At 42.5% G+C, this 19,108-nt stretch overlaps 1 protein-coding gene across 3 annotated transcripts in view; it reads right to left on the bottom strand.

Annotated features, from left to right (window-relative positions):
- The window catches only part of Teh1 (tipE homolog 1 phospholipid transfer protein), an 80,430-nt gene extending 77,287 nt beyond the window's left edge, over positions 1–3,143 (bottom strand). For all 3 annotated transcript variants that reach the window (XR_013494958.1, XR_013494959.1, XM_078192619.1), the window contains exon 1: positions 249–3,143. Coding sequence is in view for 1 of the 3 variants with exons in the window: in XM_078192619.1 (XP_078048745.1) it covers positions 249–795 (547 nt within the window). In the remaining 2 variants the exon portion in view is untranslated. The remainder of the gene's footprint in view (positions 1–248) is intronic.
- Between the last annotated feature and the right edge of the window lie 15,965 nt (positions 3,144–19,108).

Here is a 19,108-nt window from a genome sequence, read left to right as displayed (position 1 = left end):
AAAAGGAATTGCGAGAGGAGAGAACCGAGAGAGGAGAGAATCGCGAGAGGAGAGAAACGAGAGAGGAAAGTATCGCGAGAGTGGAGAGAATCGCGAGAAGAGAATATCGTGAGAAGAGGGAATCGCGAAAAGACAATTATAGAGAGATGACAATATCGCGAGAAGAGAATATCATGAGAAGAGAGTATCGCGAGAGGAGAGTATCGTGACAAGAGCGAATCGCGAGAAGAGATGGTACGAACGCTTACCGGTGGTGGTCGAGGTGTTCAGTATCCCGACAGTGCTCGAGTTCCCTTTACCGCCGGTGTCGTTCTTCGCGGTGTTGTTGCTCCATGGCGTGTAGGTGACGTATATGTGCGTACACCTGTAGACGTCGCTGGTGCAACCCTCGCGGCACGAGCTCCATGTGCAGTTGAACAGGCCGTAGAGCTCCTCCCGTCTGGAAGTGGTGCATATGACCGGCTCCGGTGAGAAATCGGCGGCCAAGGTGCTGATGGCGGGATCGATGTACAGGGGCACTAGAAACAGGAGGGCCGCCCCGCCAGACGTCGCGACGAAGGCCAGCGCCGATGTGGCGTAGAAATTGAACCGCTGACGGCAGGTACGCCGTGGCGGTCGGCGCCGCGAAGCGCCGAACCCGAACTCCAACAGCTTGCGACGACGTAGCTCTCGCTTCTGGAAGTCGTGCTTCTCGTTCAGCTGATGCTGCTGATGCCTATGCTGGCTGCTGTGATGATCGCTCTGGCACTGGACGCAGCTCGCCTCCAGCAAGAGCTCGGAGCTGCTCCCGCGCATCACCCAACCGCTCTCAGATAGGTGCCAACCGGATCTTCTTCAGGCTTTCGTGGCGAACGATCGAGGGTGCTCGAGGATCCTTATCTTGACTAGGACTCATCGAGTGCTGGCGGGGCTGCTTTGTGTGCTGATTTCGGGTCAGAGGCTGGATTGATACCGAGGTCGAGCGTCCTGCTCCGGGCTCCGCGGGTGGGGGCTGGCTTTCGGAACCGCTTGATACGCTCGTTTCTTGTACGGTCTCATTTAGCGGAACACAGGCGGCTCTCGCGCGAACGACGCTGACGGCCGATGACGCGACGCGGCGTCTCTCTCTCTCTCTCTCTCTCTGTTGGGTCCGCGTGTCTCTGTGCTATGCCAGCGCGTGGTCCTCTCCGTTATCGTCGCGGGGACGACAGGGCGGCGGCGACGTGGATCTTCTCCGGTGTCGGACGGGGGCAACGTTGGTGCGACAGGTTCGCGGTCGGATCGGCGTGGCACATCGCGTTAATACCGGTTCGTTCCCGTTTCATCGGGTGTCCTTGACACGGCATCGCGCGCCCGGATCAGCGAATATCCCGCTATCGCGTCATCTGGACCGTCTTCGAAGAGGTGTGCTCTCTTTTCCGGTGAGACGGTTACTCTCTCTCTCTCTCTCTCTCTCTCTCTCTCTCTCTCTCTCTCTCTCTTCTCGTCCCCGCTCGTCGGGTAAAATATAGGTCGTCGTCGGCTAGGCCTCGCGAAAGTTTATTCCCGCGGTGCCACACGGGCGGCCCGCCGAATCGCGCGTCGTCCTCCTGCTTCGCCCGAGATACTCCTGCGCGCGGTTACTCGAATTTCCCTCCCCCTGGCGCGCTCTCTCTCTCTCTCTCTTTTTCTCTCTCTCGTTCTCTCTCTCGCCCTCTATACTGTCCCCGTTTCCTCGGTCTGCATAATGACCTTGCACGTTTAAAGTTCTTTTAGGCCATCGAAGTGGAGCCCGATCGATCACGACCTTTTAGCTGTAGATAGACATGATGCCGGCGGGGGCCTAGAGCATCTCCGGCGGTGTTTCGGAATCCGCGGCCCCTCTCTCTCTCTCTTGTAAGCGCGGAAAACTTTCAAGGCCGTTATCTTCGCGCTAAGCACACCATCGAACGCCCCGCGATAACTATCACTGAGGCGAGGAACCGTGTTTCGCGGACGACGCGCGATGATCGTTGCCTGTTTAGGCCGCTCGGTAGTTACTTTTACGGAACACTTGGCTGGTGATCGAGAAGACCACCTCGATCGGAGACCTCGATCGGAAACCTCGATTGAACACCTCGATCGAGAATCTCTTTAGAAAAGCACGACGAAAGGGTTCTAGTCACGGGCGATCACCCACGCAGCAGCTGTCTCTCGTCGCAACACCGTATCGACGTATCGACCAGCGCCGAGCAGAATCATCGACCGTGAATCCAGCTGGCAAACGAGGTCGATGATCGATCGACCGCCGTTGCCATTAGCGCTTATAATCAACAGGAGGCGCGTCCTGAACGCGAACGAGAACGAAGGATAACGCCGCTCTCTCGTGTCACGCGTCAAAAATCGATCCCCAAGCCTTCTCTCTTCCTTCCCTTCGCGCGGAAAGGATGGCCCGCCGCGGGTTCACCGTTGCCGGAGAAAATCCTGGAAATCCGACACCGCGATCATCCGGGCCGATGCCGGACCACCCCTCTCTCTCTCTCTCTCTTTCTCTCTCTCTCTGTCTCTCTCTCTCTCTCCGGGCACCGCGACGATCCTTATCTACGACGGGGAAGATCGACGTCCGCGAGAGAACGGCGACGACACGCTTCCTCGTTGGCTCCGGTCTCGAGAACAATTAGACAGACAAGCCGCAACTGGTTGCCAGATTGGCCGCGACTGTTCCTCGATCGCGGCCGTTCGGTAACGTTCGTGTTTACCTCGGGGATCGATGAATCGTCGATCCATTCGCCGATCCAACCGACCGTCGCGCGCTGTGTCTCTCGCTATCTCTTTATTTCTCTCTCGTTGTCGATCACTTTATCTCCTCCCACGTCGAACTGTCTCTCCGCACAACGTAACCACGGCCGAGAACTATCCCTCTCCTTGCCCGCGAAGAACACCCGACACCCGCACCTGTCCACCTTGTCTCTCGGCTGATCGAGGGACGAACCCCCCCTGTTCGCTGTTGAACTGCCAGTCCGTGCCACCGCCGTGACTTCGCCGCGGTTCCCCCCCCGGCCACACAGAGCGCAGGAGCTACGACAGGGTGCCCGCGAGAGAGCCTTCGTGCGGGTTCTTGTTACATCGGTTATACCCTAAACACCTGCGTGCCTCGCGTTCCGGTAGCATCCGCCTCGCGGATCGCGAGTTAAAGCGTGACTATCCGTCGTACCTCGGCCCAGAGTCCTCCACGGGACAAGCTTTCGTTCCGAAGCGACAGGGCGGGGTTCCAGGCGCGCATGAGCGTGCGTTGCCTCTTCACCCCTTCGTCCAACCGCCCCCACGTTGCATTCTCCTTGTTTACGCTCCTGCCTGCCTGCCGCTGCCTCTGCCTCTGCCTCTGCCGCTGCCCGCCTTGCCTGACTGCTGCTATGACTGCCTGCCTGACCTGACACTGCCTTTCGGTTCGCTTACTCCACGGCCACCCCGCGTCCTCCTTCTACCATTATCATCCCTTCAGTCGCGACTCGTGATTAGGCGAATTTTTTCGACCGCGACTTTTCACGAAACGCGAATTTATCCGGCGAATTTATATAGATATATATTTATGATAAGAATTGTAATTGTTGGTGTTCGATTGGTGTTGATGGTTTGTTTGATTGGTTTAGGTATTGGGGGTGATTGTAGTTAATTATTTAACTTTGAAGTGTGTGGGTTGTTTTTATAGAAAATAGAAGAAGATTGTGGAATATGTATAGTATATGTATAGTATAATATGAGGGAGGGAATAATTAATGTTTTATAGTAAATTAATAATTTATGATTTTTAATATTTAAGCTCCCAGAAAGAGTGAGTTCATAGTTTGTTATTTTTGTATATTTTATTTTACTTGTATTAATTATAGAATAATAAATATTTGTTAGCTTCAACTGGAGTAAAATTCATTAATTCGATTGGTTTAACAATTGGGGGTAATACTAAGCGAATATTGAAAAATGAACTGAATTAGTATAGACTGGCTGCAATATCTATAAATGGATTTTTCTAATAATCGTAAAATTTTAGTAATAGATAAATAATAATTGTACGATACGGATCCTTTAATGTTAAAGATTTTCAATCAGATTTTTCAATACTTTCCTTTGATATCGACGATGATCGTCCTCGATATAGGACATGGTACCTTGTTTACCTGGCGTTTACCTGATGTTTAGAGAAAGCTATTTGCATATAGGCTAATGCATTTTATGATAATTGCATGCATACCATTGCAAGTAGATGCAACGACAGCAGCCAAATAGAGATTCCATTTTCTCCTAAATAGTTTCATTGAAACGAAGTAAGTTTTCTAGCGTTTTAAACTTCGCCACACCCTTCCAACCCTTTGCAACCCTTTGCAACCATATACCATATATCTACTCTCAATTAATTTATTTATATCCTTTACATTGTTTATATAGAATTATTTATTTGTATTTTTATTTCTACACAAAATAAAAATATATTACAGTGTTACATATACCTAAACTTTAAAGCAGAGTTAATAAATTTTATTTCACTTTCTTCTATTATTATTATTAATTTTCTTCCCTACCCAAAAAATTAATATTATTATTATTATTAGTAGGTCCACTCCGGGTATCTTGAAGATTTCACCACTTCCTTGCCCCTCCCCCCAAAATTATTATTATTATTTTATTACTGTTCACTCGACGGAAATTGACTCCATCCAGCATGACTCACGTATAAATTGAATAGGTCGCCGCAAAGGGTTCAAGAACTTCGTTATAATGCTGGATGAAGAAGCGTTCTTCTAAACTGTCATCGCGCAGAGTTGAAGCGCTAATACCGTAATGAATTTTTCACGAGATGAAATGTGTCCGATCGTCGCGAAAGGTCGCTTGCGTGAAAGTTTAATCGCGTTTTTTTCCGGGTACCCGTTTTTTTTTCAACCCACACCTCGCGACACGTCTAGACACCGTATCCTACACGGTTTCGCGAAACTATGCTAAACTGCGTTTATGGTTTCTGCGTTAGCTGGAAAAGTGTAGTTCCTAACCTATCTCGATCGAAATACGAACGAATCGGAGACTAGTCGAATTCGATAAATTAGAATAATTAAACTTGGATGAATGGGAATAATTGAGTTTTGATAAATGGGAATAGTTAAACACGGATAAATGGGAACAATTAAATTTTGATAAATGGCAACGATTAAATTTTGATAAACGAGGATAATTAAATTGATATAAATTAAGATTATTGGGCTTGGATGAATGAAGATTGTTGAATTTGGATAAATGAAAGCAGTCGAATTTGCATAAATGATGATAGTTGAATTTGGATAAATTGAGATCGTTGTATTTGTTTAAATGAAGATAATTGAATTTAAATAAATGAAGGCTATTGACCTCGAATAAATGAAAATAGTTGAATTTATACAAATGGATATAATTGAATTTAGATAAATGAAGGCAGTTGACCTTAAACAATTGAACTAGTATAAATAAAAATAATTAAATTCCTGTCAATAAATATAATCGAATCTATATAACTAGAAATAATTGAACCTCGACAGATATTATACTTAAAATCCTACAAACGAACACAATTGAAGCTAAACAATATATAATAATTAAACCTGAAACCATATGTTACAAATAAAACAATGTTTAAACAATGATCTCCTCGCGCGCGCAAGAGATTAAAACCCGATCGGCGGTGCTTCAAGTAAACGTTGCTCCGTAGACGTTGGCGCTCCGACGGTTCACGTCGGCAATAGCGATTTAACTTCTCTAAAGCAACTATCGCGGCCGGCTTGAGCGACTCCTTCGCTCTTCTCCTTTTTCCTCTTTTTCTTTTTTGTATCGAGGAAAACAGACCGAAGAAACCTATTATAAATCGACTCCCTCCTGGCGGGGGAAATTGGATCGAAGTTTTTTTCTACGAGACGTTTTTTCGGACAAGGAGTGTAACTTGAAAGTCGCGCGCGAGAGAGAGAGAGAGAGAGAGAGAGAGAGAGGGAGAGAGGGAAAAATCGGATTAAGGGATTCCGGTGTGTAGCCGTTGGATTCTTTAATTCAATGATCGCCCCGGCAAGAATTCCGCGGGAATTATGTTACAGGAAGTTTCGTCACCGGAGAGCGCATTAACGGCGGACGAAGAGCGACCGATTTGCATAAAAGGAAAAAATTTCTATCCGGACGGTTTTAAACCCTTGCCGTACTATTTTCTTCATGGTACTACAAGGATCAGAAATTTTCTATTGTAATAATTGCTTAAAAGGAAATGGAAAAATAATTATTGCGTAATTATGTCTATCAACATTTTATATTTTTATAACATTGTACAATATTTATTTATTATTATATAATATATCTGTACACTATACGTATATATTATACATATCAATAAATTATATAATACTTGTTTCATCTATTCCACGCGTTTCATTTTTACTTCATTTTTACTCCATTCTACTATCCAACATTTAAAAATCACGACAATTATTACAAAATAAAAAATATATCAGAACGATTCATTCCCCTAAACAAACATTTTTATATAGAGGAAATCGGACAATTTCCATAGAATGTCTAATGAGAATATTCGAGAAACATTTTATCAAACCTCTGTCAAAAATTCATTACATAAAATTAAATTAAAAATTATATATTAAATTAGAAAAATAAAAATTAAATTCATTAAATAGAAAATTCGTTAGAAATAAAAATGATTTCAGAACGTGGCAACAATTTCAGCGGTGCCTCGGTGTCGTCGCGTGAGAGCAAAGGATTAAGAACCAAATGGCAGTCCGTCTTCCCCCGTTTCGAAGATGTCGTTCGGCAGTTCCGGAAAGGTCCTCGTCCCTCCGGTCATTTCCTGGCAGCATCGGCGCCATTGTACGCCGGATGCCGTCTTTGAGGCCCCGTAGCTTGTGCTCGACGAGCCCCCGCCGGCCTCGAAACGTGTCCCCCGGGCGAAGAAAGCTGAAACGCCGAGGGTCTCGCGGAATGAGACGCTCTAGAAAGAGTTCGTCTTTCAGGACTTCCTCCTCCGGTGCTCTCCTCCTCCGGCACTCTTCTCCTGGGCCGGGCACAATCCTGCTCGGAACCGCACCGGTCGGCTTTCGAAGCCCCTGGAGTTTCGGTTCCGGAAAGTTTCGTGACTCTTGTGCGCCGCGATTGGAAGTCGCCGCGGCCATCTGCTCTCTTAGAGGAAAAAAGCGGCGGACCGGGCTTTGAGGGTTGAGGTTATGTCTACCGATCGAAACTGTTAGAAAGATTGTTGTTTCGAGTGGACCAGCGTGGTCTGAAAATCAGCAGTGGTCTATGTTGCTGTAGGTATTATTTGTGCATGCATCAATTGTTCCTGCCTCCTTAAACTATTTTTAGTAATTTTTATTTATCTTTTTCCTCTTCTTTAAATTGGATTCTTCAAATCCCTTTCATAGGAACAAAATCTAGATAAGCAGTAAATTGTTCTATAATTTATATAAAATAATTAAATAATGTTTCATAAATTATATTTCTGAAGTGTTGTAAAGATATATTTAATTCAATTGAGTATTGCTTTCTCTAATTTTTAAGCGTTTTAAATTATGTTAAATGGAGTTCTGCTCCTTCAAATTTTATAATGAATTTGGTTGTTAATTTTGAAAGTAGCCTAGACTTTCTTTCTATAATATTATAAACAGCCAACAATATTTTTTAATCATTCTTAAACAGAGCTTTTCAACACTCTAATTTTCTATTTTCTTATAAATTCATTTGAAATTCTTTCATGTCTCCTATCTTAAATATACCGAAACGAATATTGACTAAATATTGTCTGAACCGTGCTGTACAAAGTTTAGAAGGCGGATTTAGTGTTCGGCGAAGGCTGGCAAAATAGTAGAAGCATGTTAAAAAGCATAGTGCAGCGAGAGAGCGCGGGCGGCATTAAAAATGACAGGCTCTACGTGACCAAGCGCGTGCCGTTAATAAAGAATGGCGAATGAAAAACACGCGTCGTTCGGCACGTAGACGACAAGAGCGATTTTTACGGTAGCTCGCGAACTGTTATTAATTTTTATGTTCGCCGATTCTGTTTTTAAATTGGACGCCACCGCGGAGACACGTGTACGGTTTTCCGTTCGTTATCATTATTTTCGGGACGTTATCGATATTGCGCTTCGACCCCGGGGGGGGGGGGGGGACAAAATGGCGACACGGTCGGGCCCGATGGGAGAGACGCGGAAACTTTCTGGAACAGTCGCGAGACTCGTCTGGATAAATGTGTTAGCGAATAGGAGAGGATTCGGGACAATCGAAACCATAAATAAATAATTGAAGTATCTCGTCGCGTCGAATTACGAAAATATTCTTTAAATCGAAACTATTTAATTATTGAATTGAATTAGTTGTATAAATGGAACGTTGAATCGATTGGTAATAATTATACAAACTGTGCTCATGTCAAGTTAATTTTAAGGTTATGTTACGAACGACGATATATCATCTCTCGTCACTAAAAGAGTTAAAAAACAATTTCTTAATATCCAGTCTTAATTTACAAACCACCCGGACGCGGCGTTATCATAGTAGAAACGCAGCGTCTCCTTAGGTTCGCGACATAACCAAGAAAACGTAGGAATATTCCAGCGCGGCCGAGTCGGGGGACAAACGTGACGTGAATTTTTATTCGACCGTCGGAATTATTGGCCAATCTATAGGAAACCGGCTGCAATTTCGGACAGTAATATCGAGAGAGTGTATTATATCCCCGTGTGCTTTAAATAAAACCGGGCTCCCGGTGAATAGACCGTACGTGGGGCAAATAAAGTAGCACGAGTGCCTCCAGGAACATTCTATCGTTACTAATGACCGGGGGGTACTACACGGTAGCTTAACGCGAGATTACCTTTCATACGATTTCGATGCTTGTACACTGTCGGGGAAATGTAATAATAAAATGTAATAACGTTGGTACACGATGCTTCAAAATTGTCGGAGACTGCTTGTACAGTGTTGGAGAAATGTAATAATAATTATAATAATATATAATAATGTTACTATATCGTGCTTCAAAATGGTGGAGACTGCTTGTACACTGTTAAAGAAATATAATAATAATATATAATAATATTACTACACGCTACTGCTAATAATAAATATAATATTTTTAATTATTATTATAATAATAAATAAAATATATATAATATAAAATATAATAATATAGTAGTGAGAAACGAGAGCATGGAGAATGATAAATTAACTCTTTCAGATTCATTTTGTTTCTATTATGCAGTTAGCACGAGTTTCCTATTATCGATCGAGACTTCTATTCAGTGACACAGATTTCCCTAAAATATATAAGCGATCCCACGTTTATCGAATCACGCCATCGTCGGCGCTGGTCCCCTTCATTTCTGCCTTCATTTTTATCTGCATACTTATCCAACATTCCCGTCATTAGGCCACGAACGCATTTTTCATGGACCTCATTACGTTTTTACTACTCAGCTGGTATCTCCGGTCGATCAATATTAAATGATATTATATTATATTGTAGTGAATTGTATTATATTGCATTATATTATTTTGTATGATAATAAATTGTACTGTATTATATTCTATTATATTATTTTGTATGATAGTAATTTGCATTGTATTATATTATATCATATTATGTTAAGTGTTATTATATTGTATTAGGTTTTATTATAGTAAATTATATTACTGTAAATTGTATTGTACTATATTGCATTATATTATTTTGTATTGTATTAAAGTATATTGTATAGTATCCCATGGTACCACATATATACAATAACTATACCAAAATTCTTAAATCTACTATTCAATTCAACCAACTCTAACCTCAAATTAATTTTCACGACCCTAATATTAAAATACAGAACTGAAGTACACGCCTCAAAAAGTCCATACACATCGCAGAAAATAGGAAACCTCGCATCGCTCCTATAAGCTAGCGATCCTCCGAACAAGTAGTGACAAACGTGTACATTTAACACCTATGAGACTGATTGTCCGCTTTCGAACCATCGCGCATTTTACAATCCTCCGCGGCCATAGCTTTCCGGTAGACCTGATAATTCGAGCATTTTTCTCGGCGACGATCGCTCATCGGCTTTCCAGGCGACAGGTGGTGGCCCTGGGATGACCGGCAGAGGAGAAAATCGGAAAACCCGTGGATTACATCCACCTTCTGTTCCACGTGTTTACCCGATTGTCCCCGCAAACCGCCAAACTCCGGGCCGCGCGGCCACGGATCTACGGATCCGTGCAAGTCCGGCGTCCTGTACGGCGACCGTCCTCCCCCAGTTCCGAACAACTTCCTGCCAACTTCCGATCCAGTTCTGAGATATTAGCAGAGACAAGAGAAAGAGCGAGAGAGAGCGCGATGGGGAGAGATCGTCGTCGTCGAATCGGACGAGACGACGACCGTGTTCTCCAATGGAATATCGCATAATGCTTGTGAAACTCGCATGCGAACGTGATTAACGCGCCGTCCACCACCACCACCTCTTGGTTCGCGCTGGCGTTTTCCTGTTCCGGATTACTCGGGTGTACAGCCGCGCAAACATCGGTCTGATCGAGCATCAAATTACCGACTCTACGCCGGTGTGTGTGCTACATTAAAATCAAAGCGGCGACGGCGTCGGGCAGCGCGACGTTCTATATGCTGGATTAAATAACACGATTAATCGACGCGTTCACGGAATGCGCTGGATCCCGTCTCTGGACCCGCGAGCGCTGAGAAGAGTTCTCGCCTGTTATACTCTTTGAAATTACGTGAAATTGTTGCGGAAAATATGGTTGTAGATTTTGGTGAGAGATTTGAAAAATGTATTGTTTAAGCGCAGTTTTTAGTGGAGGGTTTGTGGAGATGGAACGAGCGATTGGTTGGTTGGATAGTAATTAGGGTACTTGTCGTGGGAGTTTTTTCCATTGAGTATTGTTTCTGTTAATCGTTAGGTTTATAGTTAATAAATTAATGAATTAATGAAATTCAAAGATTAATTTTTATATAGAATATAGTTCATTGGGTGATTTTAAAATTTGGGATTTAAGAGTATTTCGTCATGTAATATTTAATACTATTTATGTTGTAATAATTATGATTATACTTACTATAATAATTGATATTATACATATTACAATATTTAATACTATACATAATACAATATTTAATATTATACAGAAAATACAATATTTAATACTACACATACTATACCAGTTAATACTCCTGAAAATCGTAAAAAGCGAAATGTTTATTGTTTGTTGACGCGTCGTCGTGTTATATAGACTGCAAACAGTGTAACAAATAAATGGGGCACACGCAGCGCGCATTGATATCGCTGATGCTGCCGACCGGACACCGACACTAGCACAACCGGCTGTACCGAAAACGCGACGATGCATAGAAATATAGTTCGCTGGATGCACAGTGTGTGTAAACCGCGGACGAGGGTGTTGGGGGAAATTGATACGGGACTTCTGGGAGTTGGTATTATCACAGAGGCGTAAATTATGTAGAATTATATGCGCAGACGTGTACACCGCGTTACCAGGCTAATTAAATGAACAATATTTAACCGCGGGATGGGCGAAACGTCCGACGACGATGCTTCAAATCGCGCGGTCGAGAAAAATACACTCGGCAAAATGGCGGTTCGCGGACATCTTGAAAATCGCAAATAATTTTGATATAATCGGTGATAATAAATTATACGCGAACGTCGAATTCTTCTAATTCTGTTTTTCTATTAATATTTTATATTTTATTCTTGCGGGTTACCTAAATGTATTTTATAAATAAATATAATCAAGAGAAAATTACTTAACCAAACGACCATAAATTACCAACAATTTTTCGCGGTCAGTTTTCAACAACAACAGATCGATTGTTGACAACGAGCGGGGTAAAAAAAGGAGAGAATTTCGTCGAGCACTGTGCTTTTTCGTTCCGCGGCAAATTAAATTGCAGTCGCAGACGGTTCGCTCCAATTATGTTGAATGTGGAACATTGAAAAGGATTGTCGGAGTATACCGAAGGAAGAAAGAGAGAGAGAGAGAGAGAGAGGGGGAAACGAGCGCGGTAGCGGAGTCGTATACGAGAGGTCTAAGGTACGATCTGTTTCCGATATTCCGTCACTTACGCGTCGCATGCAAGATTGACCGAAGAAAGGAAGCCATCTTTAGTTTGGAAGTTGGCCGTCGGCCATGAAAGGGCTGGCTTCTGCCGCGCGTCTTCCGAGAATAGGAGAGGATAATAGCGGTCTCCGAGGGAGTGTGTAACGAAGCATAGACGGCACGATAGCGAAGCGCCTCGTGACTTTTATACAAACGTCGAATCGAAGAAGCGGCCACGAAACAGCCTCTCTGTTGCAATATTTGCGGTAAAAGTCGCCAACATGTTTAAACATGCGCCAGGTGGCGTAATACTGTCGCTTTTGCACAAATATACACTACACTTGCACACATTATACATTATACATACTTACCCATATATATACAACACACTTGCACACATTATACACTATACTTACCCATATATATACACTATACTTACCCATATATATACACTATACTTACCCATATATATACAATATACTTGCACACATACGCGCGTACTCTTGCGCACGTGCGCGCAGGTGTTCGCACGGAACCGACACCGGTCCCCCTCTCCCCCCGTTCGAGGATGAATGGCGTTGCAAGTTGACAGAATGGCCGAGGAACCGATGGTATGGGGTTGGTATATCGACCCGAAGGGTACATAACTTCGCTTGTACACCGTACAGCTCGTTCTCGTGCGGAGGCGAACGGGCGCAGGAAGAACAGGTGCGAGAGGTTGACGGAGGACGAGGGTCAGGAAATTCGAAGACACCCGATGCTTCGCTGCTATTTGTCTGTCAAGTGCATGGTTTCGCTGCAATTAGGTTCAGTCCATATTTCGACTTATTTTAGTGAAGTTTCTATTTTATTTATTTATTCTGAATCATATTGTTTTTAATCAAAATTGTTGTGCAAGTTACGGAATAAAGTTATTTATTTATATTATGAAAAATTATTAAAAGTATAAAAACTGTTGTTGTACGAGTTACAGGATTCAATTTCAATCGAACATAACCTCTTTACCTTGTAAAATGGAAATGTTATATGTTAGAAAAATTATTTTAGAATTACAGTTAAAATGGCTTCGAGTGCAAAGGGTTAATTATTATTTCTTACTGACCAATACCTTTAACTTAACTATTATTTCTTACATATTACAATCTTCTACCAATTACAATTATTGTCTAATTACCGTCAACTAATTAAAAGAAAAATAGTCGTCAGCATCTGTAACAAACAATTCCGCAATTACGCTCGTCAACCTCAAAACTCAGTTTCCGATTCCTCAAAATTAATCCAAAGTTACACCACGGAATCCTTCGCGTTGCCACCTCAACGTTATCGGTGGTAGTAACATCACGTTGTTGATACAATTCCGAAACTGTCCTCCCATCCGTCGTTAGACAGCATTCTGCTTCGAGTACACAGATATTCCCCGTCATCGCAGTCTATACACGCGATCGTCCGTGAATGCTTTACACCGATTCCGTGTGCCACCGCGACTTCCGTCGTCCCCGAAATCCGCCGTGAAAATAGGAATTCGCATAAATATCCGCAGTCCATTCATTACGGTTCACGGAACGGTATGAAAATTGCTGCGCACAGAGCGCCATTGTCGATTTGTACCCGTGAGGGGCAACGCGCGCGAGCATAAGTGCATTTGCGGATGGTAGCATGGGTTGAGAAGGGTTTGTCTGTGTGTGTGTACGTGTGTGCGTTGATGCAAGCGAGCGCAGCACCGCGCGCCCTTATCGAATCAACCTTCTCCCGTCGTCCAACTCCTTGGGGCACAACTAACACCGGGGCTCGCCTCGAACCTCGTCCATACATTCTCAGCCGGGCGTCTACCCATGCAAATACGATTCTTGGCTTTCGCCGCTCCGTGTAGTACAACCCACCCTTATCTCCGCGTCCCACTTCATAGTTCTCCCACCACTCTCTCGCTCTCTCTCTCTCTCTGCTCGACGTATAATCCGTCTCGATTTCGGTGCCTGTTGTTCGCTCCGAATGGACACTGAGTCCGGACATTTGCATCGTTTAATTATAAACGTAACTTTTATTGACTTCTCTTCAACGAATTCTCGTCGTAAAAATCAAAACACCCAAATGAATGCAGACAAAATGATAGCACATCTGAAAGATATTCCGTATTATATAAATTTATATTAATTATTTATTAATAGTATTTCTTAATTATATATTAATAGTATTTCTTATAGTATGCAATAAAGTGTACTTTTATGGAGACGAAATTGATTCTTGCGACCGGTAGCAATAGTTTTTTTAAATCTGAACTTTATTATTATAAAAATTATTTTCGAACGTAATAGAATAATTTCGGTGGTGTCCCAGAGTCGCCGCTCGAGTGCAAAGGGTTAAGTTCGGGGAGCACGCCGGCCTGTCGTTTTCTTTGGGAGCGTACACGGGAAATCGCTCCGTGAATGAATATTTTCGCCGCCGCGAAACCCGTGCAAATAAAGCGGGGAGCCCTTTTTTTAATGTCCAATCGCAATCAGCGCGAGCACGCGCCGCTCTCCAACCGCCTCTCTAATAGAAAATTTTCAATTTGGAAAACGAAATCTGCCGTTCGGGGTTCTTCTTTCGGGAGTGTTTGTCATTAAACTGGGAATTTCGAGATTGGACGCCGGATCCGTTTGAAATGAAAAAAACAATTGTTGCGTTGGCGGATACGATTGTTATCGGGATAGCGACCGCGTTCGATTTTTGCTTTTGTTTAAATGATTCAAATGTGGAAGCGGTGGAATATTTGGTTTTTAGATTTGTTTTATGATTTTATGTTGTAAGAGTAGTATGTAGAGGTAGATTAGGTTGTTTTAGCTGATTAAAGTGGAGGTTATGCGAGTCTGTTGTTCGGTAGGGTGAAATGTTAAATTATTTTTAACTTTATATTGTTGAGTCATATTTGATTTAATATTGTTGAATCAGATTTCATTTAATATTAAGTCATATTTAATTTAGTATCGTTCAATCAGATTTAATTTAATATCGTTAAATCAGATTTAATTTTTGACAGATTTTGACAGACAATTCTTGATACGTTAGCACTAGAAAATGTTGTACTTGCCACCAGGAACAATATCCATTTTACACAATTGAGAAGACTACCGCTGCGACGGTAGAAGCGAAACGTTCTCGCGGAGATGGAATAAATAAGAGGAGGATAATAATTAATTTGTCCGAGTATATTTCGCTTGGCCCTCAATTTCCTGGCGGGGAAGTTGCTTCACTGTTTTCGTTCTTACTTCGCGTCCCGCCGGGTCTGTCATATACCATCGCCGTCAACGGATGGGGAGGGGTCGGACCTCTGTTAATCAGGAACGTCGCGCGCCGCTGTAATTTGCGGTCCCGTTGACCTCGACGAGGTGTCTCGCGCTCGTCCCCCTAAATTGGCAGCCATGCAAAATCTCCGTCGAAAATCACGAAATCCACTGTCGCCGAGATTCGCACTTTCCTTTTTCTCTTTTCATTTTTTTTGAATTTCTCGCGAAGAAATCTTGGGTTCTTAATTATTCTTGTTTATACAGCGGGGGGAGCATAATTAACATAAAACACTTTTACAACGGTGTAAATTATTTCAAATCTGCACTGAAATCTTATGTCGCGCGATTGTCTTTCGTTTTCTTTAATTAGTCACGAAGAAATGTTAAATTATTTTTAATAATTGTACAGCGAGAACCAAAATTGAGGGAACATTTTCAAAATGGTATGAATTTTTACGTCCAACGTCGTTCAAATGAAAATTAATTTTTATACTTACCTACCCCACTATATAGTTATTATATCGCACAATATTTAAGTATGACAGACAGTGTTTCAGTAAAACATTTTATACTTGAAAATATTTCTATACTTTAGAATTTTAACAAAAAGCACTTCGTTCACGGTGTCCCGTAATTGCGCTAACCGCGATCGGGCCAGTTTCGCGACGAGAACTGTTGGCGGAAGTTCGAGCTGTAATTACACTAATTGCAACAATCGCGTCCCCGTGTCCGCGCAAAGAAACTTGGTACGGTTAACGCTTCGTACCGTTCGCCGCGCCACGTTTCTTACGCGTCGCCTTCCCATGGCCCGTCGACGGGGGTTGCATAACCTGACATAACCTGACACAACGAATAAAAACCGAATAAAACAGTCCGGGGAGCGACGTCGCTCCCTTTTTTTCTTCTTTTTTTTTCAGAAACGATTTCCGCGAAGACGCGGAACTAGGTCGGACAGGTGAGCGCGCGCCATGCAAATCAATTTTCCCCAGCCGTCTCTCCCCTTTGCTGAAACTTTTTCCCGCGCGCGCTCTCTCTCTCTCTGCGAAACTCCGTCGCAAGGAGAACGCCGTTACGTGTTTGTCCCGGTCAAATTTTTCTCCTTTGTGATGCGTAACGAACGGCAAACATTTCCTCTTTTTGCCGCTACCTACGGCATAATTACGGCGGGGCCATCGTCCGCCTGTCGTTTCAATTTTATCCTCGCCGTTTCCGCTTTGGCGAGGTTATGTCATGCTTCAACGATAATTCACGTTTTATTCTGAAAATCTTGCTGAGATTGTTGAGAATGTTTTGTAGGTAATCGTCGAATACATTCTTTAAACATACGTGGCTGATATTAAAAATTTAAATAAATTATTTTTCAATTTTTTATGCTCGCCGTTTCCGCTTCGGCGAGGTTATGTCGTGCTTCGACGATGATTCGCGTCTTATTCTGAAAATTGTTATAATAATGCACGTGCACGTCGTCAGGTCGTCATCAGGTATTATAATTATAATATTAAATATATATGAGTTACAATTATAATATTAAATATATGTAAGTTACAATTATAATATTAAATATATACAAGTTATAATTACAATATTAAATATATACAAGTTATAATTACAATAATATATATATGTTAAAATTAATATAACTAACAAATACCATGATCACCGGTGTTCACTCGGAATTCCAAGGATCGATCCTTCATCGATCATTAAACCGCCAGCGAGCCGAGCGAAATTGGAGAGGCAATAATTTCCTATTTCTCCGTTTAGACGTTCTCTCTATCCGACAGCGATGGAAAAAGGGCACGCACTTACGGATTACCTTTAAGCAGGGTATGATCTTCATCCCCTCATTCGCTAGGGCTTTTGCTCCTCGTTTTTCTTCGAGGAAATTTCGCTTCCCTTCGAGATTAATTCGAGTCACTGAATAAGCCCTTTGAAATCGGCTTCCTAATAAACGACCAATGGAATAGAACTGATAGAGAGAGAGAGTGCTCTCCATCTCTCCAGTAGCACAATAATTTATCAGTAGACTGAGAATTCTGCTTTTACGACGATAATTTTCAAACTAGAACCCTGTACGACGCATGAAAGATTCTACAATAAACATTTTATTATAAACGAACAACGTGATAAAGTATCCACTCGCGAACAATCCGAGCAGTGCGCTTCGAGTCGTCGTCGCGTTGAAAACAGTGGTCGTCTTCCAGACCAAGCTCAATTAGTTTCCGTCCGCGGCAGTTCGAGCCGACGTGGAAACCAGCGCCGCCGCAGCGGCTCGTTGTACGGTTAATGAATTAATCGGACGCACGAGCGTACCGTGATCGACGGCTGAATCATTCGCGTGTAAAATTGCGAAAGAAAATTGCCGGGGCACGTCGCGGAGAATGCGAAATGTCTTTCCGTGGCATTCAGAGCCCGGAGCGAGATCGGCCGTCACGCAGAGATAATGATTTGAAACGCGCCTCGCGCGGACCAATTTCCTGCCTGATTCTGCTCGATCACCTGCGAACCCAATGAAACATGCGCGCTCGAACGCACGCCGATTCCAGGGATCATTTAAATACCGAGTCTTTTATTTAAAGTGATTTGATTAAAGTGCTCGAAATTGGATGCCTTTTACAATATTTAAGATATTTTTATATAAGAGATTATTAAGTTTTATAATTATTAGACGATGACAATGACAATGTCTAATATTTAATGTTTAATGTTTAATGTCTGATAATATAACTTATAATGACTGAAAGTCGGATTTGAAACCTAACCTAGTCGTGAAAAATCAACAATTTCTTAAAAGACATAATAAACATAATTTTCATTAACATTTCCATTAATAAAATTGATCTAAAATCGAATAACTAATATCCGGAAATGAAGTCTTAAATTACATATAATAAATATAAAATAAATATTATACTAAACTTTGTTCCACATTTCCAATTAATCTTGTCGTAGAACCAACCATCTATATCCATTCCCGTCACCGCTTATAATCGCGACACCCTGTATAATTTCGTCCGGCGAATCCGCCGTTCCGTTTCCATTTATTGTTTGAGGTGTCTAATTGGCTGGAAATGAAATATAACGGCAGCCACCGTCGAATCCGCACACAGAATCTGTCATTCAAACTCGTGTCCAAACTTCCAATTCCACCGGCATGTTTACCAAAAAAAAGGAAAAAGACAAGGGGAAATCGTTTGGAGGAACCGCCGCCGAACGAGAGTTGCCGCGGTCGATTGCGGGGCATTGTTATTCCGTGGACGCGACTGGCATCGAATCCGATCGATTTCCCGAATTTCTTCGGTCGGCTGATTCCGTCGAAACGATATTCCGTAACAGGTGATGTCTCGACGAATGTCTCAGAGTTGGAATTGAAAATGATCTTTTAGCGTGGAGAAGATATGGTTATTCGAGCCTTGCGACTAGCTTTTAAATTAGGGCGAACCCATAAGTTTCATCCTTTTTTAGTATGCGAAATTTATAGACGATATTTGTTGCTTCAGTTTGATTTATTATGTTATTTACTATTATTATATATTATATTTAATTACTATTATTATGAATTTATTATTATTGTTGACGACGACGCAGGAATGATTGCAAATAGGCAGCACTTTTGTTGAGTCGCAAACTTTGTTCGAATGGAAGATATATTGTTGGGTTTTCAGGTTATGTTAGGTTATGGTTCTCAGTAGCTTGTTCCTCGATCTTTTTCACTCTTGATTAACCCTTCGACATACAATGACATCTGGGAGAGTTAATAATCTCTACATTATTAATCACTATTATTA

Source organism: Augochlora pura, chromosome 10, assembly GCF_028453695.1.
Source record: "Augochlora pura isolate Apur16 chromosome 10, APUR_v2.2.1, whole genome shotgun sequence".
In the NCBI taxonomy this organism is placed as follows: domain Eukaryota; kingdom Metazoa; phylum Arthropoda; class Insecta; order Hymenoptera; family Halictidae; genus Augochlora; species Augochlora pura.
This window is presented reverse-complemented; position numbering and strand designations above follow the sequence as displayed.